The sequence below is a fragment of the Rhipicephalus microplus genome, chromosome 6 (genome assembly GCF_043290135.1).
Source record: "Rhipicephalus microplus isolate Deutch F79 chromosome 6, USDA_Rmic, whole genome shotgun sequence".
NCBI classification, from domain to species: Eukaryota; Metazoa; Arthropoda; class Arachnida; order Ixodida; family Ixodidae; genus Rhipicephalus; species Rhipicephalus microplus.
Window position 1 is genome coordinate 4111284 of NC_134705.1, and position 27973 is coordinate 4139256.

The 27973-nt window shown below is 47.5% G+C and overlaps 1 protein-coding gene across 14 annotated transcripts in view; it reads left to right on the top strand.

Annotated features, from left to right (window-relative positions):
• LOC119167769 (SH3KBP1-binding protein 1) overlaps positions 1 to 27973 on the top strand; it is a 433186-nt gene that overhangs the window by 165501 nt on the left and 239712 nt on the right. For all 14 annotated transcript variants that reach the window (XR_012884068.1, XM_075865768.1, XM_075865770.1 and 11 more), the window contains one exon: positions 22138 to 22234. Coding sequence is in view for 13 of the 14 variants with exons in the window: in XM_075865768.1 (XP_075721883.1) it covers positions 22138 to 22234 (97 nt within the window). In the remaining variant the exon portion in view is untranslated. The remainder of the gene's footprint in view (positions 1 to 22137; positions 22235 to 27973) is intronic.

The following is a 27973-nucleotide window of genomic DNA, read 5'->3' on the forward strand; positions in this document are numbered from 1 at the left end:
CGCGTCCCAAACAACAACTGACTTTTATTATCACCCTTCCTCTCGAAGATAACTTTCTCGTGCGGGCGCATGCGCTCTCTGCACCGCACACAGAAGCACCGCTTTGCGTCGCCACAATAGTATACCCTGAAAATTTAAATTACGAAAACATTTCGTGGTGGGGTGGTGGGGGTGCAGATTCCCTTCCTGTCTCCTCTTTACTTATGGCTTTTTGTTTGTGCGTGTGTGTGACACAGTATTTGTTTTTTGAATCTCACAGCTTTCTGAACACAGCCAACTTCCAATAAATCAGCTCAGTTAATTTGAATATTGTTGATGCCTAACCAACCAAGAAAGAGTCAATAGAGAAGAAATCAGTATAAGACACACCCTTTACGAATTATTTTCAATCTCTCTCAAGGGCTTTTATGGAGCTCAAATTCAGTAGATTGGCATGTCGTACTTCAAGGGATATGGCATCATATGCTAGACATGAATGACGGGCAGGTACGAGGAAATCTGCATCAAGAAAGCGCGATGGAGGAGCCGAAGCGCATAGCAGTTCCTGCACGCGGCACGCGGCTCTTTCAGTGCTATTCGACTGCAGCGCCGCCGCTGCGGGCAATGCAGAAGGGATCAGGCAGTGAGGCGCAGTCACGCCACTCAACACTTCTAGTACACTCTACCCCTGTGGCATTGCGCGATCTGGGAGAAGAGGCCGGGCACCATGTTGGCACGGTGGTTGATGCTAGTGTTAGACTCGTTTTTAGGCAACTGCACTGACGTCCGCGCCTTGCTGACCACCGCACCAACCTCGTGATCATACTCGGTGGCATGACTTCCATGCTACAGCCACTAAACGTGTGCTTCAATAAGCTGTTCAAGGCGCACGGGAAGCGGCTGTATGCCAAGTGGATGGCCGATGGCCGTTACGTCCTGACACCGACTGGGCGCTTGCGGAAGCCAGACATTGCGCTGATGTGCCAGTGGATGCGGGGAGGGGGGGGGGGGGCGATTCGGGCCGAGATGGTGTGCAAGAGCTTCAAAAAGCGTGCCATCAGCAATTGTTTTGACGTTATCGAAGACGATTGCATCTTCGAGAGCAACGCCGAAGCCTTAGATGGCAGTGATGATTTAAGGAACAAGAATCGTCGCCGTCAAGGTTGCAGCGATTGCTTGGAAATAAATTTTTTCGTAAACGATATTGTGATGTTCTGTGTAGTTGTGACCTCCCAAAACAGCTTTAAGCTAAGCATGCGAATTATATGCGAGGATTTTCTTTTTTCTGGGGAGTTTAAAAAGTTAGGGGTGAGGGTCACACGCGAGAGTGGGTTATATTCGAGAATATATCGTATCTGATTTAGGACGGCATTTTGATGATATCAACGGAAATTTCACCAGTCTCTCAGACTTGGAAGGCGTCTATCCTCAGCAATAGCCATGCCGGCGTGTCAGAAAATGTGCAGCTGAAGTTGCAGTCACAGTTGCGCGTGCATCCCAAGTAGTCACCGATGCTATGCTTGGTGTCGACGTAGTGTTTTTTGTGCAAGTCAGCTCAACGGCTCCCTGCAGCAGTTCACAGACGAGTACCTGAATGGTGGGAACGCATTCACGCTTTTCTTCAAATATACTTCATCTGTGGATCTTCATCCAGAAGAGCTTTTTTGCTATTCCTTCTACTAGCACACCCGCATTTGTTATTGCTCTTGTAGTAAATGCCTCCTAAAAGGCCCTGCCCTTTCGATCTAGTGAGTGCTAGGGTCCCAATGCAAATTTTTTATGTTCTTTAAAAATTGAGATCTCATCTCCTGGTCCGAGCAGCCACAATTCAGTTTCAATGTGTGCAGCTTTCAGTAGCAGACCTGTCACTGATGGCCCTGGTGTCAGAAGGCCCACGGTCAAGTGGCTAGGCCAAGTTACACGTCTGCCCCTCGCTCTCCACGGTTAAAAAATATTAAGCGTCCCGGTATCGCATTCATTGCTTGGCTCAGCGGGGTGGGCGGCTGCGTCTCTCGAACGGCGCAGTTGCTGGCATGTGCTATTTCGAGGCATTATGAGACAGCTCATAAACTTGTGCTTTCAGATCTACTCCCTGCCTAGAAAACTTACAGCACACCTTTATTTATTTTATTTATTTATTGGAACCCCAGTGGGCATTACAGCATAGGGGTTACATACAAAAATATACACAGTAGACACGCTCACAAAGCGTGGTAACATACATCGTTGTCCAAAATGTTTACAACATCAGGCGATAGGGCATTCCATTGTATAACGGCTCGTGCAAAGAAACAATACCTGAACATGTTACCCTTGAAATATAATTCACGAACTTTCATTGCATGGTCACGTCTTTATGAGATGTAAGTGGGTAACCTAATATACTTTTCTCCTTCAATGCTGGTTTTAGAATGGTACACAGCATGAAAAAATTTCAGTCTAAGGTTTTTCTGTCGATCTTGCAGAACGTGCTATGAAAGCTTAAGTTAGCTTTCCGTCATGCTATAGTGGCTAGAGGGGGGAAGTGTGACGCGCGCTGCATTCTTGCCATTGAAGAGGGGTGCGTGGAATGCAACGAAAATTCTGGCCGTCGCAAGGAGTGCTGCTGTAGCAACAGGTGCTTGCTGCGCTTGCTTCGGCTAGGTGAGTTGTGGGCTCATTTGCTCTCTCTGTGCTATGCCGTTGCCTCGTTCGGATGCTTCACCTTCGCTGTCGTTGTTTATCTGGCCACGTGTTTTGCGAACCAGCGCATGGTCAGTTTATATATACTTCATCGACGCCCCGATTCCGCAGTGTCTGCATGACGGCTGATATTTCTACTGAATGAAACGCCTTCTCGTAATCTATAAAGGCTATGTATAGTGGTTGGTTATATTCAGAATATTTCTCTATTACCTGATTGATAGTATGAATGTGGTCGATTGTTGAGTAGCCTGTTCAAAATCCTGCTTGTTCCTTTGGTTGATTGAATTCTAATGTTTTTTTTACTCTGTTAGCAATTACCTTTGTAAATAGCTTGTATATACAGAGAGCAAGCTCATCGGCCTGTAATTTTTCAAGTACTTGTCATCTCCTTTCTTATGTATTAAGATGATGTTAGCATTCTTCCAAGGTTCTGGGACTCTTCCCATCAGGAGACACCTCGTAAACAGGGTGGCTAGTTTTCCAACACAATCTGTCCTCCATCTTTCAGCAGATCTGATGTTACCTGATCCTCACCAGCAGCTTTGCCTCTTTGCATGCTCTCCAAAGCTTTTTTCACTTCTTCTATCATTACTGGTGGGGTGTCAGCTGGGTTACTGCTGATTCTTATAGTATTAAGGTCGTGGTTCTCCCGGCTACTGTACAGATCTCTGTAAAACTCCTCCGGTATTTTAACTATCCTATCCATATTGGTAGTTATTTTGCCTTCTTTATCCCTTAGTGCATACATCCGATTTTTGCCTATCCGAAGTTTCCTCTTCACTGCTTTGACGCCTTCTCCGTTTTTCAGAGCGTGTTCAATTCTCTCCATGTTATACCTTCTTACATCGCATACCTTACGCCTATTAATCAACTTCGAAAGCTCTGCCAGTTCTATTTTGTCTGTTGTACTTGAGACTTTCATGATTTGACGCTTCTTAATGAGATTCTTCGTTTCCTTGGAAAGCTTGCCAGTGTCCTGTCTATTTATTCGGCCTCCAACTTCCACAGCACACTCCGTAATTATACTCGTCAGATTATCATTCATTGTATCTATCCTAAGGTTGGTTTCTTCACTAAGAGCCGAGTACCTGTTCTGAAGCGAGACTCTGAATTCCTGTACTTTCCCTCCCACTGCTAGCTCATTGATTGACTTCTTGCGTATCAGTTTGTGTTGTTCTTTCTTCAAGTCTAGGTGAATTCGAGACCGTACCGTTCTATGGTCTTTGCTTCGTACCTTGCCATTAACTTCCACATCCTGCACGATGCCTGGGTGTGCACTCATTATAAAATCTATTTCGTTCTTATTTTCGTCATTAGGGCTCCTCCATGTCCACTTGCGGTTTCCTCCATTTCGGTAAAAGGTATTCAAAATCTGTAAATGATTGCGTTCTGCGAATTCTACTAGTAGCTCTCCTCTGGCGTTTCTAGTACCGATGCCATAATCTCCTACTGCATGGTCTCCAGCCCGCTTCTTCCCTATCTTTCCATTAAAGTCTCCCATCGGTATAGTATACTGTGTTTTTACCTTACTCATTGCCGATTCCACGTCTTCATAGAAGCTTTTAATTGAAGCGTCGTCATGGCTGGATGTAATCTACAGGGGATCAACTGCTATCATAGTGCTTCATAAAGAAAGCAACAGAATACCAATCAAGAAGGGTGTGAGGCAGGGGGACACAATCTCCCGAATGCTATTTACCACGTGCTTACAGGAGGTTTTCAGAAGCCTTGAATGGGAACAGTTAGGGATAAGAGTTAATGGAGAGTATCTTAGTAACCTGTGCTTCGCCGATAACATTGCATTGCTGAATAACTCAGGGGACGAATTGCAACTCATGATTACGGAGTTAGACAAGGAGAGCAGAAAGGTGGGTTTTAAAATTAATCTGCAGAAAACGAAAGTAATGTACAACAACCTCGGAAAAGAGCAGCGCTTCGAGATAGGTAATAGTGCACTTCAAATTGTAAAAGATTATGTCTACTTGGGGCAGGTAATAACCGCGGAGCCGAACCACGAGATTGAAGTAACTAGAAAAATAAGAATGGGGTGGAGCACATTTGGCAAGTACTCTCAAATTATGACAGGTAGATTGCCACTATCCCTCAAGATGAAGGTATATAACAGCTGTATCTTGCCGGTACTTAGCTACGGAGCAGAAACCTGGAGGCTTACAAAGAGGGTTCCGCTTAAATTGAGGAAGACGCAGCGAGCAATGGAAAGAACGATGGTAGGTGTAACTTTAAGAGACAAGAAGAGAGCAGAGTGGATTAGGGAACAAACGGGTGTTAAGGATATCATAGTTGAAATCAAGAAGAGGAAATGGACATGGGCCGGGCATGTAGCGCATAGACAGGATAACCGCTCGTCAGTAAGGGTAACTAACTGGATTCCCAGAGAAGGCAAGTGGGTCAGGGGGAGACAGAAGGTTAGGTGGGCAGATGAGATTAAGAAGTTTGCGGGTATAAATTGGCAGCAGCAAGCACAGGATCAGTTCACTGGCGGAACATGGGAGAGGCCTTTGTCCTGCAGTGGACGTAGTCAGGCTGATCATGATGATGCATGGTCAGTTTGTTGACCATGCCGTCTAGCCGTTCAAGTACATGCTTTGTGCCTGGCTGTAAAGGTGGGTATCGATCGTGCTCAGAAAAGCTATTGGTCTTCAAGGCCCCAAGGGATCCCTCGAGACTTCAGCAATCGGCTTGTAATATTAAGCGGGCTGACAAAGAACTGACAACAGACAGCGTCGTATGCGAGTGGCACTTCGACGAGAGCTTCATTGGAAGAACGTACCGGCACGTTGTAAACGGTGAGGTTGTAGAGATACCCCGTGATTGACCAAGTTTGTCAGACGACTCTGTGCCTACGGTGTTCCCGGACTCACCGAAGTACTTTACAAAAAAATCACTCGTGAAAAGAAAGGACCGAAATATATGTGAGCAGCATGGACCTGCTACGAAATGGCAAAAGATCAACTCAGTCTGCTGACAAGAGCCTGGAGTACTCGTGCAGCAACAGGAGCTCGAAATTCCCGATATTCCTGAGGTCAAAAATCTGACGCAGTCGACGCTGTCGCCGAAGTTCAACGTGTGTGTGTGTCAATCTCCGTCTACCTGACGAAACATGGAACAAGTTAACGTTTGGCAGTGAATATGACTCTGCGTTGTACGGTGTGTGTCAGCTCAAGGGCGAGCAAGTTGACCACATTTTGCTGCTCAAGCTGGTGAAGTTCAAAGCTACTAGCTGCGAACAGAACTCATTGTGTTGCTTTCTGTACCTGAGGGGCAAAGTTCATTTGCAGTGTACAGTCGTTGCAGGAAGAAGTACAGTCGTTGCTCGACAGCACACATGCACTTATATTGTGTCAAGGCTGTGGCATCAGACCGGCAAAGTCAGGACCATATGTATTCTATGCTGGCAATCACTTTTCCACCAAGTGTACATATGTGTGTGAGAGTGGTGGCTCCTGCATACTTTGCAAATACACCAGAAAACTGCTGCAAAACCAAATGTCGCGAAAGCGACGTAATAGGGGCGTGTACAATCGCCGAAGTAAGCTCGCTAACACACGCCACAGCTTACGTACGGCTCAGAAAAAGCTGCTGAATGCAGATTTCTTGGTGGCGATTTTTTGCCACCAAGAAATCAGGTGCCATTGTCACACCAAACAGTGAGTTAGTGAGTGCATTTCACAAGGGAGGCTTACTTTATCCTTGTGAAAATCTGGCCAGACTGGTGAAAACCTTGAAGGATGCCTTTACTTTCTTTTTTTTTTTTCACGGAGAAATTATATTCCCTCAGCATACATGTTTTTATGCTGTGAGTACTTGGTACTCACAGTTCTTGGCAGGAATCGAGCTGGATAGAGTTGGCTGTGTAATTCGTACCATGGAACTGACGGCTAAAGTAGTGCAGTTTTTTCTGCTCACGCGTATGCACTTCTGGACAAAATCCTTAAAGATAGGAGTGTCCAAAGGGAGCGCCAGAAACACTTGAAGTCGAGCATGTGCAACTAATCTGACTTCTTCACGTAACAGGAAAGTATGTGATAACAAATTTGTGCCAGATGCATGTGATGACAGATGTGTCGTAAATAAACACATTTTATCACTTCTCTTGCATGTATTTATTATTCATCTAAGGCCATAACTTAAAAAAAATAATTTGTCCTAGCCTAGAGGGAACAATCTTTGAAGTAAGAAAATGTCCAATGTATAAAATAGCCTCCAGCCGCAGCATTCCGCTCTCCTCTCAAAGTTTTTCAATGAAAAGATGCAAGAAAATGCCATTCACGCTGTAGGGAACCCATTTAATGTACAAAAAATAAAGGTAGGCGAGAGGAGGGGAGATCGAGAAAAGCCGTACACTTCAATTGTAAAGAGTTTGCATTTCACCAAGGGAGAAAGCACTAAAGTCAGCTATGCATGCGAACAAGTGATTTCGTTCAGCTGCAGCATATTAAACAGTAAAAACAGCAAAAAAAGAACGCAACGCCATGATAACTACACAGGACAGGTGCTAAACAGGTCCGTGAGGCATGCCAGTTCCGTCAGAATTAAAAGCATTTCATTTTTTGTTTTCGTCGCTTAACACCACTCAGCACTTGCAAGACATTCTTCTTTGCGAAATAGACACGTAGTGCTTTAAAATGTGTTGGTGCGGTGTGTGAACGGTTGTTTAAACCAAGTGAAACTAATGTGTAGCGGCTATACGCGAAGCAAGCAAACGCCGCCGCAAGCACCTGTTGCACAGGTGGCGCCATCTGGTGTGACCGCCATCTTTCATTGTCAATTTGTGCAGCCCTCCGCCCTCGCCCATCACACTTCCCCCCTCTAGCCAGCATAGTCATGCGCTACAATCCGCTTCAGCATATCGAGTGGCCACAGTCCTTTTAACCAGCGTTCTTTTGAGTTAGGCTGAATCGGATCCAAAATATATTTTGTTAGTTTCACGAACACTTCATCGCTCAGATATTTTTTTATTTTCAGCTTGCAGTAAGTTTTGCTGATTGAGGTGCAGCTGAAGATCTCCTTTCGCACTACTCACAGTCACAAGTCTCGGGCACACAAAAAAGACGTAACTCGGCTACATTCGGTGTACGAAATAACTTTCCTTTGTCATGCACTTTTATAGTGAGAACGGCGGTTCACAATTTGCACTCTTCTGAGAACAGGTCGACTGGAACAACCAATTTCAACCGCTGCCATTATGGCACGGTGACGACAAGGCATCTGACCCCTCTGATGGGAGCGCTAGTGCTGCAAAGGTGGTTGCAGTTTAGTATGCGACTGTATAGCACAGACAATTTTTGTTGTTTTGTTGTCACTTTTGTTCGACTCCCCCTCCCCTATTTTTTTTCTCTGCACACAGGGATGACATGGCTCATAGACTGCCCAAACTTTTGTGTTTTGTGGTTTCCATTTCAGCTCCAGCCGGGGGAACCAAAGAATGTGGGCAGAAGGATGTGAAAGCTTGGGTTCGCTTGAGGCACTGTTTCCTCAACTTTTTTTGTTGCTCTCCTTGGTGATATAGCTGGCACTTTCCCCACCCGCAGGCTTGAGGGAAAGGAGGCACCAGCTATATGCTCTGCCTTTCTTTTCTGATTATCTTTGTTGTGTAGGGCTGGAGTGTGGCAAAGCTGGCAGCAGGCTGGCGAAAAGGTCGAGCGAGCGGCAAGTGACGACACGCCGATGAACTTCGGCTTGGCTGATGAGAGAATGCTCTCTTATGTTTGTTGCGGCTGTTTTTTAAGGATTGGGAACAAAGGGATTGGTCATTGACACACTGGTCACGTGACTGCTTTTACAGACAGTTTGAGAGATCTGTCTTGGTGAAGGCTCAGCTCCATTTTGGGGCATTTACAGAAAACTATAACACACTGGTGTGTTAACGCGACAGAGCATCGTCTCCCCCCTGGGAAAATTGCATACTTATACAACATGAAAAAAGGTCCTGAACTATGTTAAGTAGCTTATGACAATTTACACATATCAACGAACAACAGTAAAGCAGAAGTAGCCAGCTTACTTTTCGATGTAACATAATTAACAGCACTGTTCAAATACAAAAATGACCGTAATTCATGTTCCTGTTACGACCCATAGAGATATTGCATAACGATTTTTTTTTACACTCGAGGAAGACAACCAAGGCAACTGTATAACTACTAGTGGTTCTTCGCACCTACTTTCTGCTAGAACTAAACATAGCAAATGAAGTGATATAATACGGTATTGTCCTAAGATCAAACCACCCAGAGTATCGAAAATAAAGTAAGCTTTGGTGACACACAACGCAAGTGCAAACTTGCACTGCTCAATGAATTGCATGAACATGCACTGGTCCTCTGCGGCTATATTGCGGTCTCCGAGGCAGTATAGCCGCAGACGACTTACTACTTTAGTCTGTGACATAGTCCTTCAAGTAGGCAGGGGGCTTATGTGTCCTCTGTGAACGCTGCGACCCTGGCCCTGCAGGGTGACTTTAAGAAATGCGGCTGTTTGGAGCCAACTTTGAAACCCCAAGCCCATCTCTCCCAGAAGAACTTGGCAGATTGCTGCTGCTGAGAGCAGACTCGGAAGAACCATTCCCCACATCTCTCGCCCCCATATTGGAATTTAATGCATTTACGGTAGGTGAGGAGGAATACCCAGGGCTTTCTTCCAGAAGGTTCGACAAAAGGTCTTGGGTCACAGGTACTGGAGGGTGCACGTCAGGTGGTGCGGAGTCGCCCTGTGCTGACTGTTGGCACACATTCAGTATTTAGAGGAGTTCATCTACATTGGGCAGCGGTAAGGCGGCGATGACAATGGCCTTGTTTGGCTCTCGCAGATCGACGTAGAGGCGGATGTCCCCGTCCTTTTTATGGATGACCACGAGCAGCGACACCGATTCAGATGCCGACAACCGCTCGATGATGTCGTTTTCGAGTCGATGCAGCTCACTGGCGACTTGTTCCCAGAGAGCCAGGGGCAGCCAACGCAGTTTAGCGGACACTGGCGTGATGTCTTGCCACCGCTTGACCCGGTGGGCGAAGTCTCTGACGAGTCCTAGCTGCCTGTCGAACAGGTGCTCGAACCCCGGAGGCACTCCTGCAGGAAGCTGCTAAAAAACTGAAGTAGCGAAGTGGCACTTACTGTCGTGCTATTGATGAGGAGACCCAATTGTTGGATGGCATCCAGCCCCAGCAATGGAGTGCCGTGTGCTGTGACGTAGTAAGTAACAGGAGCGCGTTTCCCACTGTGCTGCAAGTCAGTGCAGAAATATCTGAAGACCTATATGCAGTGCTTCAAATAGTTTCATAGTTGAATGGATGTCTGGAGCAGTCTGTGCTTAGAAGGGAAATACATGTCGTAGTCCTTCTTTGTCGTTAGCGACGCAGTGGCGTGCCTGTATTCACCAAAAAGGACTTGTGGACTTATTCGCCATTGACCGCAGGGATACAAAAGTCCTTGGCTAGTCAACGTAACATTCACGGACAGGACTGTGGAAGCGCTGGAGTCAGAGTCTTGTACTTCCTGTACTGATGCTTACCGTTTATGGCAAATTGCTGCGTAACGGCTTTTGATACGGCAGAATTGGCAGATTTTGTTCCTGGCCGGGCAATTTTGTGAAGTTGCCAAATGTCTAAATTTTCTGCAGTGTAAACAGGGGCCCAGTGGTGGCTTGGAAAAAGGCTGACGACCCCTTTATTGGTCGCGAACGCCATGCAGGCTTGCTGACGAGCCAGTGTGACCATGTTTGGCTACTGCGAGGGCGGCGAAGCAACCAAGTCGCCGTTTTGAGCTGCTGTGACGCGCTGGACCATGCCACCGTCACTGGCGAACCGACCGACTAACTGTTTATTTCCGCTGAACGCTGCATTGGCCCTGTGAAGTGCCCCAAAGTATCGTCCCAGTTGTTGGCTTTTTGTAGCGTGAGGGCTTCACCGTGTGACAGTAGTTTGGCTTGTACCTTCGTGTTGGCGACTGCGCGTATTATTTGGTCCCGAATTATTTCGTCGTAAGTGGCGCCAAACTTGCACGTATGGGCTTTCGTCTTGAGGGCTGCGACGAAATCGAGGAAAGTTTTTCCGGGTAGTTGTTAGAGGGCTGTGAGCAAGGGCCGTTCAGCTAAGACGTTCGTCGTCTCGGCGAATAGCTCATCAATAAATTGAAGTAGCGTGTCATACTCTGTTGGCGACGTTGATGCTGCCGCGCCAATCTCTGTCGCCCCCGCCGGTTGTTTTCCGCTGTTGACACTGCCGCCGAGCCCAATGCAGTCTGAGTAGCATTTGGAATGGCTCGCGCTTTGAGCTGTGCCTGCGCGGCGAAGTGTTTCTACTTACCTTCGATGCCAAGTGTGCTGAAGAGCGCTGCCGCTCAGCCACCTCCGCTGGCCGCTTTCAGGTGTATCTTTTATGCCACGAAATGAAAGGTGCGCCGGGTACGTCAAGGAACAGAGGAAGATTGGCAAAGAGGGCAGCCATGGGTGCAGAAGGGAGGCAGCAAGCTGAAGTGCGAGGGTGGCTTCGCAAGCAAGCCAGAGCAAGCACAAAGAAAAGTCAGTCAGGTGGCACCAGCATAGTGCAAAGAGAAGTGAAGGCATGGACGTGCATAGGAAGGTGGCGTGAAGAGGCACTTACGTCGGGCACTGCATGGGGTCACCTGTGTTCAGGGTTCAGTACCTCGTCGCCATATCTGTTGTGTAGGGCTGGAGCACGGCGAAGCTGGCGGACAGGCCGAGCGACCGGCGAGTGACGGCACGCAGACAAGCTTCGGCTTGACTGACAAGAGAATGCTCTCCTGTGTTTATTGCGGCGGTGTTTCAAGGATTGGAAAAAAGGTGATTGGTCAGTGACACTCTGGTCACGTGACTGCATGTACAGACAGAGTTGGTTGCTGAGATATGTCATGGTGAAGGCTCAGCTCCACCTTAGGGCATTTACAGGAAACTATAACACACTGGTGTGTCAACGCGACACCACCGGGGGTGGCACGACACAATAATCTTGCTCCCTCCTTCTATGTCCCAATTTGCTTTGCATATTTGTGCTAGGAAGTGCTGTTCTTTTTTCCTTTTTGTTTTTGACCCTTTGTCTAAATGACCCCCCCCCTCCCCCTGCAACACTGCATTTTTAATTGCGTAGAATCAGTGGCATTGTTGGTCACTTTTGTCCAGAAGACACCTGTTTCTGTTAGGGGGCTCTCGTTAAGGTAGGACACAGATTTCATATTTTCAGTTTCAGCAGCCTTTGTTTTATTCGAGTTTCACGATAACCGCTGGGAAACCACTCTGTACACGCCATCAAACACGGCGTTTTTGAAAACGCCAGGCATCACGGCTGAGCTTACTGCTTCGAGTTGGGGTTAAGCTCTGGTCACGGAACCGATACGAGACGAAGGTAAACTTTGCGGGCAAGGCCATTGTGCTAGTAGACAAGCTGCAGTGTGCTTTGTTGCTAGCATTCAATCGGATCACCCACTGGTGCCTTAAAACTGCGAAGGGCCTTACGTGCATCGGCCGTGAACTGTGCGGGCAAGCTTATCGCGCAGAGGCCCCCAAAATGCAAGATTGAGCACGTTGTGCATTGATTTGTCGTCACTGTGCTTAGGCATATTGTGCTCTTTCACCGAACGTCGCCATTCAGCTTATCACGTGTGAACTTTCTGGACTCTGCGTTGAGCATTTCAAAATAAATAAAGCACTGTGAATGCCATCTTAGGTGAGCTTGGAGGCGTGTTTGGTATTATTTATTTATTTTCACATATTGATGCCCGGTTACAGGGCTATTGCAAGAGTGAGTAGAAAGCACTAAATAACATGAGAAAGAAAACTTGGAATAAAGGAGATAAGTGAGACAAATGCTGACAGGTCAGGTAATAACGAAAAATATCATAATAAAAATATAAACATTACAAAACAAGAAGTAAAGATTAGTGTCTTTTAGTGCCCTTGTATACTGCCTCAAGATCTTGTCCTGAAATAATGAAAGCCTAGCAGATTACTGCGACTGGGTGAATGACAAAGTGGATGACAGGCAATGCTTACAATTGAGCTTTAGTGAAGCATGGGCATGAATTTATATCGGCCCAATTAATGCCTTGGAAAAGCTGCTCAAATTACTCTTACACCAATATCTTGGCCATAACTGCCTGTTATTTGGGAAAGGCTGTATTGAGGAAAGCCACCCTTTCTTCATGTCGAAATATGATGCAATCATCAAATGCAATCAAGGCTGCTAACCATGTTAGTGATAGCATGAATACAAGAAATCTTGCAAACTGTCACAGTATGTCGCCCAATCAGATTACGATATTGCCACATTCCTTTCCTCAAGTTTTGTTATCACCCTGTTTAACTACTTTCAGCGCAAACTGCACCTATGATGTTCCAGAAGCTTCCAGGCTTTAGTAGATTGTTTTGTTAAGATAACACCCACTTTGGGAATGTCACAAGTTATTCGAGAACTTGCGTTGCCACTAATGATAATGCTAGAATATTCGATGGCAAGGGTATAAATGACAACATGCTCTGCTGCTTGTCAGTTGAACGATGGCCGATGCTCCGTTGGCCGCTATCAGTCCAAGATTGCTACTGTAATCCGACTTTACGTTTAATCTGTACAGGTTCGCCCAAATGAACAGTTTATTATTCGACTCGCGGTGTACTCCATTCATCCACATCATGACCCCGTGACATCTGGTGGAGGTGCTGTTTCTTCTATGTACCGACGCCCCCGTCAAACCGTGAACCAAGCCCACGCCGCGAAGAAGACACCGATGCCAGCAACGAGCAGGGAGTTAGCTGCAGGCAATAATGTGTGCCACCGGAGTACGCGCTTTTACTGGACAAAGCTCAGAAAACCAAGACGTTGATGGCGACAATGACAGCGCCTGCTCCATCTGCACTACTCCTGCTCCGGTAACCCAAAGAGCTGCCAACTTTCCGCAGTTCGCCACTGGAAGACCCGGAAAGCTGCATCGCAAGGTTCGAGTGCATCGCCACCTTCAATGACTGGACAGACGATGACAAGCTTCGGCATGTGTATTTCGCCTTGCGAAATCCGGCTCGGACCTGGTTCGAGAATGAAGAGCGATGCCTTATAACGTGGGACGTCTTTCGCGCCAGGTTTCTCACCGCTTTCGCAAGTGTGGTGCGCAAGGAGAAGGCTGCAGCTCTCCTCGAAACCCGCATGCAGATACCAAATGAAAATGGGGCACTATTCACGGAAGATATCATTAAACGATTCTGCCACACTGACTTCGACATGTCCGAGGAGAAGTAGGTCCATCTGCTCATGCGAGGAGTCAAGCAGGAACTCTTCACCGGGCTGATCAGGAACTCGCCAAAGACGGTCGCCAAATTCATTTCAGAAGCATCTATAAAGGGAAGACACTCGAGATGTGCACGCAGCAATGAAACCGTAGCTTCTTGTATACAAGCTAAGCCGGCATCCAAGAGCTAGGAACCACCAACTTGCATGAGACAATCTGAGCGATTGTGCAAGAAGAGCTGGGAAAATTTCTTCCTTCAGCGCAGCCTCACGTGGACTCTATCGCGGACATCATACGCCAGGAGATCCAGCAATCGCTGGGCGTTCCTCAGCTTCAAGAGCCACAGCTGCAAGTCATGAGCTATGCTGCTGCCCGACAACCGCTTGCTCTGCTACCACTGCGGCGAGGCTGGGCACACCTACCGCTGTTCCCAGTCCCGACAGATGGGTCTACGGGGCTTCGACATCAACGCGGCATGTCCACAATGGGCTGAAAGACCGTATGACATCACCGACTATCTCGCGGGACCGCAGTCGACACCGTGACGATCCTATTGTTCGCCGTCGCCAGGTTGCTACGCCTCACCGCTTTGCGGGCAGTACACTGGCCCTGTTCAAGGCCAATCTCCGAGCCTTTACTCGGAAGACTAAGGGCAGCAACCGATGGAGGTGCGGTTGCTGTACGACGAAATACCGAAGATCCTCCGCCGTTGCTGTCGCGGCCACAAAATTGAAAGCACCCGCCGCAAGACAAAACGAGTCCCGACGTTGAATCTTCGCAGCCTGCAGAAGACGTCAGGATGCAACGTTGAAGCAGCGGAGCAAGTAGGCGTAGCTGTGACCCGACGCCACGACCCAACCGCAACGCAAGGCGACAAACCAGCGACCTCGACGTAATATTCGACGGCCACCTCGTCACTGCTTTCGTCAATTCTAGAGCCGACTATTCCGTCGTCAGTGGGTCTTTCGCGATGAAGTTGAAAGAAGTGAGGACTGCATGGCAGGGCTCTCAAATCCGGACCACTGGAGGTCACTTAATAACGCTGACTGTAGTCTGCACAGCAAGAATCACCATCAGTAACCAGACTTGTCCTGCAAGCTTTGTAATCTTACAAAATAGCTCCAGAGATGTGATACTTGGAAGGGACTTGTTAAGTCAACACAGCGATATCATCGACCTGAGGTCTGAGTAAATCACTCAAACCTCAGAAGAGACGCTGCCGACCCCTACAATGCCAAGGAATTACGCATTGGACGTGCTAGAAGAGCAAGTCACCGTGCCATTTGCTCCAGCATCGTTTCTATTAGAACTTTGAAGGTGTCATCGAGGGCGATCAGCAGCTTTTTCTGAACCATCAGATTTGCGTCTCAAGAGGTATGGCAGAGCTGCATGACGGCAAAGCAAAGGTAGTGCTGACAAACTTCAGTCACGAATATAGGCATCCCAACCGTGGTACGGTGATTGCCCACATCGACGAATTCGTGGAGGCCAGCAATTCATTCACTCTCTTTGATGCTGCCGATGCTGCTTCGACGAATCGAGGTGCCGAACTAGATTTCAATGTCAACCCGAGCCTTTCTAAGTGCAAGCAAGATCAGCTCAAGTTCCTGCTCTTGCAATTCAAGGACTGCTTCTCGTTATCATCGCAAATTCGAGAAACCCCAGTTGCAAAACAACGCATCACAACAGAAGCAAGCCCGTACCGAGTCTCGATGCATGAACGTGACGCCGAGAAGAAACAAGTCGACCAAATGCTTCGCGACGACATCATTCAGCTATCCAAGAGTCTGTGGGCATCACCCGTGGTATTAGGAACGAAGGACAGGACCCTACGTTTTTGCGTCGATTACCGCCGCCTGAACAAGATAAAAAGAAAGACATGTACTCTATCCCCTTATAGACGACGCACTGGACCATCTCCACAACGCGAAGTTCTTTTCTTCGATGGACCTCAAAACGGGCTATTGGCAAATGGAGGTTAACGAGAGAGATCGAAATAAAACGGCCTTTATCACACCATGCGGCCTTTTTGAGTTTAAGGTCATGCCATTTGGTCTTTGCGCCACGTCTGCGGCGTTCCAGTGCGTTATGGACACTGTGCTGGCTGAATTAAAATGACAGACTTGCCTCGTGTATTTGGATGACATCGTCGTGTTTTCCTCCAGCTTCGACGAGCATTTCTGGCGTTTTTAAGTGGTACTTCAAGCTATCAGTACTTCCGGACTAATCCTGATGCCAGAAAAGTGCCGCTTCGCATACGAGGAGCTGTTGTACCTGGAACACGTAATAAGCAAGTTTGGAGTCCATCCCGACTCGCGCAAAACATTCGCCATCGCTGATTTCCCGCAGCCCACTGACAAGAACGATACTTCTGATTGTATGCCTATTACAGACGTTTCGTTAAACGTTTTTCATAGATCGCCGAGCCGCTAACTCACCTCACGAAAAGCAACGTCAAACTCGGGTGGGAAGCGACACAAGAGGAAACATTTCAGGCAATTAAACGACACTTCCAAACACCGCCAATACTTGCGCATTTCAACGAATACGCCAAAATTGAAGTACACACTGACACAAGCAGCGTAGGACTTGGCGCTGTCATTGTGGGAAAGACTGGCTGCGTGGAAAAAGTCGTCAGTTATGCTAGCCGGTCACTTTCCAAGGCCGCGGCCAACTATTTCACATAGAAAAGGAGTGCCTTGCCATCATCTGGGCAGCATCAAAGTTCTGCCTCTATTTCTGTGACAGGCCTTTCAAAGTTGTGAGCGACCACCACGCCTTATGTTGGCTAGCTAACTTGAAAAACTCTTCGGGTCACTTCGCACGATGAAGCCTCAGACTTCAAGAATTTGACGGGACCGTCGTTTACAAGTCTAGAAGAACACACTCTGACGCCGACTGCTTGTATTGGCCCCCATCGAATCACCGCTGACCGACGGCCTGGATGAGGAGAGCATCTTAGAAACAATGACTGCCGACGACTTCGCCGAGCAGCAGCGAGCTGACCCGGAACTCAGAAGCCTTCTGGAATACCTCGACGGTAGCAGCACGACTGTTCCGAATTATTTCAAAAGAGGACTGGAGTTGTTCTTCCTGCAAAACGGAGTTTTCTTAAAGAAGAACTTTTCACCTCGTCGAGCCGACCACCTTCTCGTGGTTCCTTCAGCAGTGAGACCAGAAGTACTCGAGGCCTAACACAACGACCCTATGGCTGGACACCTGGTGTTTCCTGCACGCTCGCAACAATACAAAAAAAGTACTACTGGCCACGACTTTCCGCCGACTTCACTTGCTAAGCCAGGACCTGCCACCACTGTCAACGACGAAAGACACCGCCGATTAGGCCAGTCGGACTTTTCCAGCCCATCGAGCCACATCGCGGACCGTTCCAGCAAATCAAAATGGACTTACTGGGGCCGTTCTCGCCGTCGAATTCCGGGAATAAATGGATCGTCATAGCTACTGACTACCTTACACGCTATGCCGAAACAAAGGCCCTCCCCAAGGGCAGTGCCTCCGAGGTAGCAAGGTTCTTTCTCGGGAACATTGTTCTGCGTCATGGAGCTCCACAGGTCCTCATTACTGATACAGGTACAGCCTTTACAGCGGACCTAACTCAGGCGATCCTGAGGTACGGCCAGACGAGTCACCGCCGCACCACCACCTACCATCCACAGACCAACGGCCTCACCAAACGTCTTAATACGACCATCGCTGATATGCTGGCCATGTACGTCGATGTTGAGCACAAGATGTGGGATGAAATCCTTTCGTACGTGACCTTTGCATACAACACGGCCGTCCAAGAAACGACGCAGATGATGCCATACAAGTTGTTCTATGGAGAGAGCTCGGCATTGACGCTCGACGCTATGTTCTCAAACGTCGCTGACGAAGAGAACCTCGACGCCATCACTTACCTTCAGCGCGCAAAAGAAGCTCGTCAACTCACCTGCCTGCGCATCAAGAATTAGCAGGCGACTGACAGCCACTGTTACAATCTTCGACAAAGCTTTGTTGAGTATCAGCCTGGGGACTGTGTCTGGGTATGGACGCCGATACGACGACAGGGACTCAGTGAAAAATTTCTGTGACGGTACTTCAGACCGTACAGAGTAGTTCGGCGTCTCAGCCCACTCGACTATAGGGTGGTTGCCGACGGCATTATTAACTCTCAATGGCGCCGTGCTTGACCTGAAGTCCTCCATGTCATGCCCCTCAAGTCATATCATGCGCGAACCTAATGACTACATTTTGTTGTTGTTGCTGTACTTATTGTTTATTGTCTTTATTATTCTACCTTCGTCTTTTGTTAAAGCTTTGGAACGATGCCTTTTTCAGGGGTGGGGGGGGCAATGCCACGTTTCTTTCCTCAAGTCTTGTTATCAGCCCGTTACACTACATTCAGCACGAACCGCACCTACGATGTTCGAGAAGCTTCGAGGCTTTAGTATATTGTTTCGTTACACTACGTTCAGTACGAACCACACCTACGATGTTCGAGAAGCTTTGAGGCTTTAGTATATTGTTTCGTTAAGATTACGCCCACTTTGGGAACGTCACAGATTATTCGGGAACCTACGTCTTGAACCTACGTCCCGAATTTATTAGTGTTTGCTTTGATATAAAATTTTCAGTTGCTAGTAAGCGCTTGTCTGTGTCCTCTCTGAGTGTGTGTATTTTTAGCGCTTGTTTCATCATGAACCTTCGTTGTCGCTAGCGATAACGCTAGAATATTCGATGGCAAGGGCATAAGTGCCGACATGCTCCGCCGCTTGTCAGCTGACAGCCGACGCTCAGTTCGCCGCTATCAGTCCAAGACTGCTACTGTAATCGGACTTTCCATTTACTGGGCATAGGTTTGCCTAAATAAACAGTTTATTATTCGACAGGCAGTGTGCTCCATTCGTCCACGTCACTACCCTGTGACAATATCTTGCTTTTTGTCATTGCCTATTACACCACTCCGTACAGAACACAAACATCCATGCAATATCTTCTTTGTAAATCAGAAAAGGATTTTAAGAATGAAATAAAAAGAATAAAAGCAGAGCAGATCAAAGAGCTCATGTGCAAGATGTCCAACATCATAAGACACACTGAAAATTATATTTTTGTGTTTTAGGAAAGCAAAGCACTTCAAACTAAAGTCAGTGCATTCAAGAAACTGCACAATGACGAGGACTCAAGAGAAAACCGTATTTACTCACATAGTCCTTGCAGTTTTCTTTGTGAAAAAGCAATGAATATTTGGGGGGGGGGTGCAAGAATTACACGAGAAAAATTTTTCGCAAAAACATACAGAGCAGAAAAAAAAAAAAACATGAAGAGGCTGCAAGTCGGGATTATCACGCTAGCACCTAACTATAAGCTTTGAAACGTACGATCAAGACTTGCCTTGACAATAAAACCACAGGTTAAACAGAAAACTTGATTTACTTGAGGCGCAAAGACTGCAAGCAAATAGTCGGGAGTTTTAAACTATCGTATTAAAGCTTGTGGGCGTAGCGTTAGCGTTCCTCACTCACTGAGAGCCTACAATTGATTAGCGTACGACGTCGACCTTGGGCTGATTGTCACCTAACGTGATATCCTCTGCAGTAACCGTCTGACAAAATTGAGTTTTACTATCCATCCCAGTCTCAGGCACATGGAAGCCCCAGTGCCCCTTGGTGGCTTTCAGCTGCCCCTGCTGTTGTCACCAGTAGCGAACACCAAACTCGTCTACTCCGAAATGCCTACCAGCAGCCCTGTTGCCTTTGTTTAGTGCATGGTCAATCCCTTTCAACTTCAAAGCAGCCATGCAGTTCGGTGCTTGCTCTTCATAGCGTAACCACAGAACAGACACAGCGTACACCAAGATGACGCAATGTGCACTTGCCGTTTTGACCTTGCTTAGATTGAATTGGGGCACTGCGGTGGTTGTCTAGTGGCTAAGGTACTTGGCGGCTGACCCGCAGGTCGTGGGATCGAATTATGGCTGTGGCGGCTGCATTTCTGATGGAGGCGGAAATGCTGTAGGCCAGTGTGCTCACATTTGGGTGCACGTTAAAGAACCCCAGGGTGTCCGAATTTTCGGAGCCCTCCACAACGGCGTCTGTCATAATCATATGATGGTTTTGGGACATTAAACCCCACATATCAGTCAATGGACTGGATTGGAGCTCCATGTATTGATACAGTTGAATCTTCATAATTCAAACTCGAAGGAACCTGAAAAAGTGTTCAATTAAAAGAAGTTCAAGTTAATGAAAGCTAAATAAACGGAGGGCTCTCCATGCAGTGGCGCATGTGCATTGAGCTAACACACGAGGGGGAACTTTCAGAAGACTTACATTTATTCACAAATCACAGGACATCTGTTATTAATTGAAGTAATCGGTTATGCGTGTCTGCACACAATCGCCTTGCAGCGATTCAATCAATTTCGCACTCTGCTTGCAAAGCATTTCTACTTCGGCTTCAGCATTCTCCTGGCAAGAAAAGTTGCGCGCGGAAATGTCCAGCGCCGACACTTTCTAATAATTACGACAACGACTGCTACGCAGCCGCAGCATGGCCAGCACGTGACAAGAAAGTATGAGCGTCTCCACACGGAGAGAAGCAGATCGGCATTTGAGAGAAAACCGACACGCCACTGCAGCTTTTTTTTCTCTCTCTTCGCGCACGTTGTTGAAAGGAGAAGGGTCACGTGATAGGGACGGGAAAGGGGGAAGTGTGAGAGACCCCCCTCCTCAAGGCGCAGAACCGTGCTCCCGCAAGGGGCAAGGGCTGCAGAAGACAGTGCCTTTTTCTTTTCCTTCACCCACACATTTATTCAACCCAGCGATAGCTTTCTTTTTTTATTTTTCCCCCCTCTCTCTCTCTTCGCGCACGGCGTTGGAAGAGAAGGGTTTTTACGTGGCAGGGACGGAAAAGGGAAAAGCATGACACAGGCGCGTCACAGATCGGCATTTGAGAGAGAGCAAACCATTGCAGCCTTTTTTTTTTCTCTCCTTTTCATTTCCTTCACGCACAGCGTTGAGGTGTCGCAGGTGCCGCCGCGGTTGGGTGGGGTGCTGAGAGCATTTTCCGAGTGCGGTATGTTAGAATTAATTGTTGCAAGTGCTTGCGCGTTCGATTTACCAGCCGTTTTCGCCCATTGAAATACACATAGCTTTGACGGGACCTCATAGTGAGTTTGAACTAACCGGAAGTTTGAATTAAGCGTGTTCAAATTAATGAGATTCGACTGTTGTATGCATACATTTTAAGAGATGACACCAGGTTGTCGAGCCCTATTATTAATGCATCAGTAGTTAAAAAAAGCAGACAACATTAATGCTGCAATTTTTAGAGGTGCGATAATTACTCGCCAAGAAGAACTTATTTTTGTTGGGCAATGGAAGGGATGGAGATTTATGCGACTGCGAAGATTACGCGAGTAAATACGGTATGACTCCAGCGCCTTTTGATAATGGAATATCATTGGTACAACTTTGAAAGCCATTTGCTCAAAACGGCTTTTCTTGCTTCCTGCTTCGCTTGTCCCACTGATTTCCCCGTAACCGCAGTTATGCCTATATTCCTTGAATGTAGACATATGGTGCAGGGCATGGCATTCTTACTTTTTCAGTATGGCCTTTTAATAATTAAATATTTTGCATGTTGCACACAGTTTCAACACCTGTTGCACAGTCAAATAACGAAAAATCAGTACTAAAAAATTGTGTTGCAAGTAAAAAATTTTTTTTGAAAATCATGTTCTTGATCAGATGTCTTAGAATGCATAGCACTTGGAAATAGTTTTTTAATATGTTTTTAAGGAAGTCAGACTCTGAGCAAGACCAGAAGGAGAAATATATTATGCACCAAAAAGTTATAAAGGTATGTTCATGAAATTTCAACTTTAGCATTACAAAAATATTTCCTACAAGTGTGCCAATTTCTATAAAAATCCAGAAAGAATTTAGAAAGTTCATACTGAAAGCCCTTAAGCAGAGCTTTTACCAAACAAATGTGCCGATGTTGTTTGGTATAAGCGAGAATTTGTCTAAATTGAGTTTATCTTAACAAGAGTTCACTGTATATATATTTTATGCTTCATCCGAGTGCATGTTTCTAGGTGACCTTAGAGCCATACTACATATTACCATTGTAGATCATTGGCATAATCAAGCAGGTCACTGTTTGGCCAAACCTGGCCCTGGTACCACTGAAAATAGCGTTGTCTTTTGGCAGGTGTTTCAACATGGCCTGACAATCTCCGGGTGTGCATGGTCAAGGGTCATCAAAACTGGATCGCCGTAGCCTATGCCCACTTTGTCAGCTGCTACAGGTGCGATTTGGCTCACTCTGTCCGAAGTGTCACTGAGTCTGTGCAGTGTGTGTTCTATGTGCAGGCGCTACGTATGCATAACCGTACTCGCTTGTGTGTCTGCAGTGAAGGAATTTTGTGTGACTGGCTCGGCTTTGGTGGTGACTTCGGCCCCTCAGAACTGTGTGCAGTAGGGTCATAAGACAACCGAGAAGCCATGCTGTGTTTCATTTGCTGTTCAGGTGGTCAACATAGCCTGTCTGCTGACCACATACTGCAAAGCCTCTCACATTTCTTCCTCAAGATCATGGTACTACATGATTAAAACTCTAGTGTGTCAAAGGCAAAAGAAGGGTTAAAAACTTGGACTTGCTCACAAAATATGGTTATGAGAATATATAAACTCTCAATCATGTACTTTTATTATGGTACTGCTTGCTGTTCAATTTGATTCGCACTGGAATGTTACTTCTCGCAGTATTCGAATTTGTGGAAAACTTGTATACATTTATACCTTGATATAACGAAATGTGTACGTATCTGAAACCTGGATATAACGGACAGGCCACCATTGGAATCTGAATTTAACTACCTTTAACGCTAGAATGCTATCTTGTGAGCCTAGTCTAACTGTCCTGTTCGAGGATTTGGAGGGTGTTCAATGGGATTTAATAGGGCTCAGCGGAGTTAGGAGGACACATGAGGCTTATGGAGGACACATGAGGTTTATACAGTGCTGATGAACGGACATGTCCTGTGCTACCTGGTATTAATTGACAGAAAAGAACTAGGGGTAGGGTTTCTCACATACAAGAACATTGCTGGCAACATAGAGGAATACTACAGCATCAGTCAGAGCGTGGCTAGCATCATAATCAAGTTGAGCAAAAGCTACAAGATGAAGGCGGTACAAGCCAAAGCGCCTACATTGAGCCATGATGATCATTTGGTTGAACGCTTCTATGAAAACGTAGAATCGGCCACCAATAAATTAGTCACAGTATACTACTCTGAGGGGCCACCTTAATGCCAAAAAGGCAAGAAGCAAGCCGGAGACCATGCAAGGGGGGTGTAGGACTGCGGTAAGAATTCGTAGCGCGGCAATTTTTGTGTGCTTTTATTTGCTTTGCGGCGTAAGCTTGGGACGGCATGTCAGCCGCGGGCAGCCAGCGTTGTTTGAGTGACAAGCGGTCGAAGCGCGACTAACCGGTTTTGCCGCGAGCGCAGACACACGGCGCCAGCATATCACCCTGCTTTGTTCAACGCCAGAGATGGTCGAGCATTTTGAGTTACCATTAACTCTAGGAAAAGGGAACCAACCGGGGCAACAAAAGGGGTGAGATTATAAACGTCATTGTGACGGCTCCCTAATTGCCTCTCGGAACTGGCAGTCGGCGCATCAACGAACCTCTTCCGAGACCCTGCGCACCGCAGTGACTCCTCGCATCGGTTCGGCGTATGGCCCGGCCACGTACTGTTTGCGTGCCTGCAGAATCGGCGGCGCGCGTTGCGAAAACTCTGAAGTCACCGACGACCTTTTCTGCCGGTCCGGCTTTGGTCCAGTAACTCTCAGAAGCGGGCTCGCGACACGAGAAATGGCAACCGCCGCCTGTTCGCCGCCTGGGTTGCCTATTGTTGAATCGGGCATGTCTTCGACTGCGTCCCCGTTTATCCGGGCAAAGGAGCTCGTAAGCAGAAACATGCGCGGTCAGCGAGCAGTTCCTCGTACGGCGCACAGAGGCAAGAGGATTATAGCCCCGTCGTCAAGAAATTGACGGGGTAGAGGGAAGTCGCCCTACGGCCGCAATACTGAGTACGGCTAGCTCTGTCTAGATAATTGTGCGCCGCGAAGCTGGCCCTGGCCTCTATGCTTTTTCTAGTTTTGTTTTATTTACGTTTTGGTTGTGGTGTTGTTTGGGGAGAGTGCATGAGTCCCACGTGCACGAAGGCGGCATCCTCGTGGCGGTTTTTGTTGATCTACCTACTGTACGGTCCAATCAAAGGACAAGCAGGTGATTATTTGCCGAGAGTGTTGTAAGGGTGGAGCACCAGGAAGCGATAAGAAGAGGCCCCGGGGCTCCGCCAAGTGTTCTGAACCGAGCTTGCGGTGTTAGGCACCATCGGCTCTGCCGAACCTCGTAGGGTCGCCCTACAGAAATCGGTTCATTTCCAAGTTGTTTTTCTTTTCTTTTTTTGTAACATTGATGTCCATTGTTTTGTAAAATCTGTAAATACAAGTTTTTCTCGGCCATCTAGAACTTCTTCAGCGTTGCTTCTGCTTCATCGTCAAGCGACCAGCAGGCCAATAGCCGCTATTGGGATAGTGGTGTACGTTTCTTCTCCCACTTTGCTACACCACCGGGGTGGTGCGCCTCGGGCGCCGAGTGGGGAGAAGTGGTTTCTTCTACATCGAGAAGAGAACCTGATTTTACTGGGGGAAATACAACATCGGCTCTAGAAATGCCAAAGGGGAGTCATTAGTAGAGTTCGCAGAACGTAATAACTTCCGAATGTTGAACATCTTCTTAAAAAAATGAGCTAACCGTAAGTGGACGTGGCAAAGTACTAATGGCGAAACTAAAGAAGAAACAGACTTCATTCTGTGTGCACACCCAGGCATTGTACAGGATGTAGAAGTAGTTGGCAAGATTCGATGCAGTGACCATAGAATGTTAAGAGCTCAAATTCATCTGGATATAAAAAGCTAAGGCATAAACTGATATGCAAGAAGCCAACTAACGAGCTAGCGATGAGAGGGAAAGCACAGGAATTCAGAGTTTTGGTTCGGAGTAGATTCGAGCTCTAAATGAGTTAACTGACTTTAACGTTGACCAGGACACTGGCAAACTATCTCAGGAGATGAAAAACCTTATTAAGAGGTGACAAACTACGAAAGCTTCAAATGCTGTCCACAAAATTGAGCTAGTGGAGCTTTCGAAGTTAATCAATAGTCATTAGGTAGTAATAAATAGTCATTAGGTAGCAGATGTCAGAAGGCATAATGTGGAGAGAATTGAGCAGGCTGTAAAAAGTGGCAGAAGCCTGAAAGCTGCGAAGGAAAAATTGTGCATAAAAAATCGGATGTATGCATTAAGGAACAAGGAAGGCAATGTCATAACTAATATGTTTTCGTACAGAAAGACAAATGAGGGACAGCACCCTTGCTGCAGGCCGGCTGTTCTTATTGTACTTTTCTCTTCCTCTACCTCCAGCTTGCCTAGCGTGTGCCCTGACCATAACAGCACTATCTTCTTTACACTCGGCCATGCTGCGGCACTGCATGGTGGTCGAGCAGCAGAACTGTCCCTGGCAGGCGGCTCTGACTGTGCTTGGGTGGTTGTTCTTTTGCAGAAGCGCCGAAGACTCAGGTGGCCGAGCTTAACTGCCTCGTTGTCGCCGCAGGCCTCGGCCACGCCACAACATTGCCTGGGTGTGTGCGTGTGTGAGTGTTTGTGTCGTTTGTTCGCGCTCAAATTAACTTTTAGAAATGTTGTAACAACTAGCCCAACAACAAGTTCTTTTTGATGGAGAGCTGTCAAAATCCTCTTTGGCGGGCAGCCTTAGCTTTCTCATTGCGGCCGCAGCACGCTTAGCAGGCAATGCTGTTGTCACAGTTTGGGGCACTGATCTCCATGCGCATCAGCGTTTTGAACAGGCAAACACTTGCGCTGCGAAAAAAGTGTACTAGATCGTACAAGCTGCAAGCTTGAACGTGACTCAACGTAGCAGTGTCTACATTGCTACCAACGCAGTTTTCAGTTCTGTGCTAACTAGGATAAACGCTAGTTTCTAGTGGCTGTATATCACGTCGGTACACGAGAACGCCATCGGAGCTGTGCCCCTTGTCGAACCATTGAAAAATTTTGAGGGCACTTCATTTCTTTGGTCGAGCTGGTCACCATGCGACCAGTCAGGGGCAGAATCGATGACGACGAGAGTCACATTGAGCTGATTCGCTCTGCGCCCAGACAGTACACGACATGTCTCATCAGAACACTTGTCTTCGGCAGCATACATGCACTCAGGGGACACCGGAATGGGCGATGCTGGTGCCGTCGACCTGGGACGCAAGGCTTCCGGGATGGCCGATGTCAGCCGTGTCTGCTCGGAGCGCGTCAACGGCCTTTGTGTTGGAATTTTTAAGGGAAACATTTGCACCCTTGGCCAGCGACTGCCGTGAGGCCAGTTGATGTATGTCTTACTGTTCGCAGAAAGTGCTTTAGCAGCGAAAGCTGTGATAAGACCAGAACATGGATTACGTGCGACACCGTAGTTGTCCGTCGCAGCCGCCGGTGTCCGGAACCAGTACGGAAAAAAAAAAAAAACCTCGGTGAATAAAAAACATTAATGACACAATAGGATTCGAGCCCGGGTCTGCTGCGTGCCTGCACAGTATTCTACCACTGACCCACGCCAGTGCTTGGAACTTAATAAATAAAGATACCAATGACACAAGAGCATTTGAACCCGGGTACACAGTCTGCCAGCCCATATTCTGCCACTGAGCCACACCACTGCTTGGAACTCGTTTTTAAACTGGCCTTAGGAAGGCTTGATGCCAGTAAAGAAATCACGTTAATGTGAGTAATAAAGCATTTTAGAACATCAAAGTGTGAAGAAGAAAACGCATTCTTGGCAAGCAACATCGCCACCGTCGCTTGGGTACTGGGTGCTGGGCTTGTCTGGCTCGGCTCGTGCTGATCATCGCCGGCATCTGCTTGACCGTTGCTCTTGTCCGATCGTGTTTCGTCGTAGGACCACCGTCACAACAGTCGCCAATAAACCCTTTTTCAATTGGTGGAGGGTGCTGACATTCCCCGTCGCCTGAACCTGGGTGCTGCCATTCGCCGTGGCCTAAACCTGGAGCTGCGCAACCGAACGCTACCTCCCATCATGGCTACCAACAACGCGCAACCTGGCTCTTCCACTCCATCCCCCAGCAACCCCGGCGTTCTTCGTTTGCGAGAGCCCAAAGTCTTCAGCGGAGCTGATGAGACCGACGTGGATGACTGGTTCGATAACTACGAACTGGTGAGTGCAAACAACAAGTGGGATGACGCGGACAAACTGACTAACGTCATCTTTTATCTCACTGACGTGGCCGAAATGTGGTATAACAACCACAAAAACGACATTACGACGTGGTCCATCTTCAAAACGTCGTTTGCTGACGTTTTCGGCCGACCCGCTGTCCGCAAGTCCAGAGCCGAACAACGCTTGCGGACTCGCGCACAGAAGCCATCTGAATCGTTCACCAGTTATATCGAAGACATTATTGCTCTTTGCAACCGCGTGAACAACGCCATGCCCGAGTCAGAGAAGATTCAACACATCCTCAAAGGGATAAATGACGGCGCATTTCAGATGCTCCTGGCGCGCAATCCTGCCACTGTTGCGGAACTTGTGACGTTATGTCAAAGCTTCGACGAGTTGAGGAAGCAGCGCGCCCTGACTCGGCCATTTTCCTCACATGCTGACTCACTATCAAGTCTTACTTCTGTTCCTGATTACTCAACAACCCTGCAAGAGATCAAAGACTTTGTGCGTGAAGAAGTAGATCGGCAGCTGTCGCTAATTCCCTTCACGCAGCAGCCGCCTTCCTCTCGTCTGCCCTCCCCACTCCGCGACGTTATTGCCGAAGAGGTAGCTCAGGCTGTTCCCGTCGCTACCCACCAGCAGCCTGTGGCCATGCCTGTTCCCCATGCGCCGGCTATGCAGCCCGTGGCCGCGCCTCTTACTTATGCCCAGGTGGTACGGAGC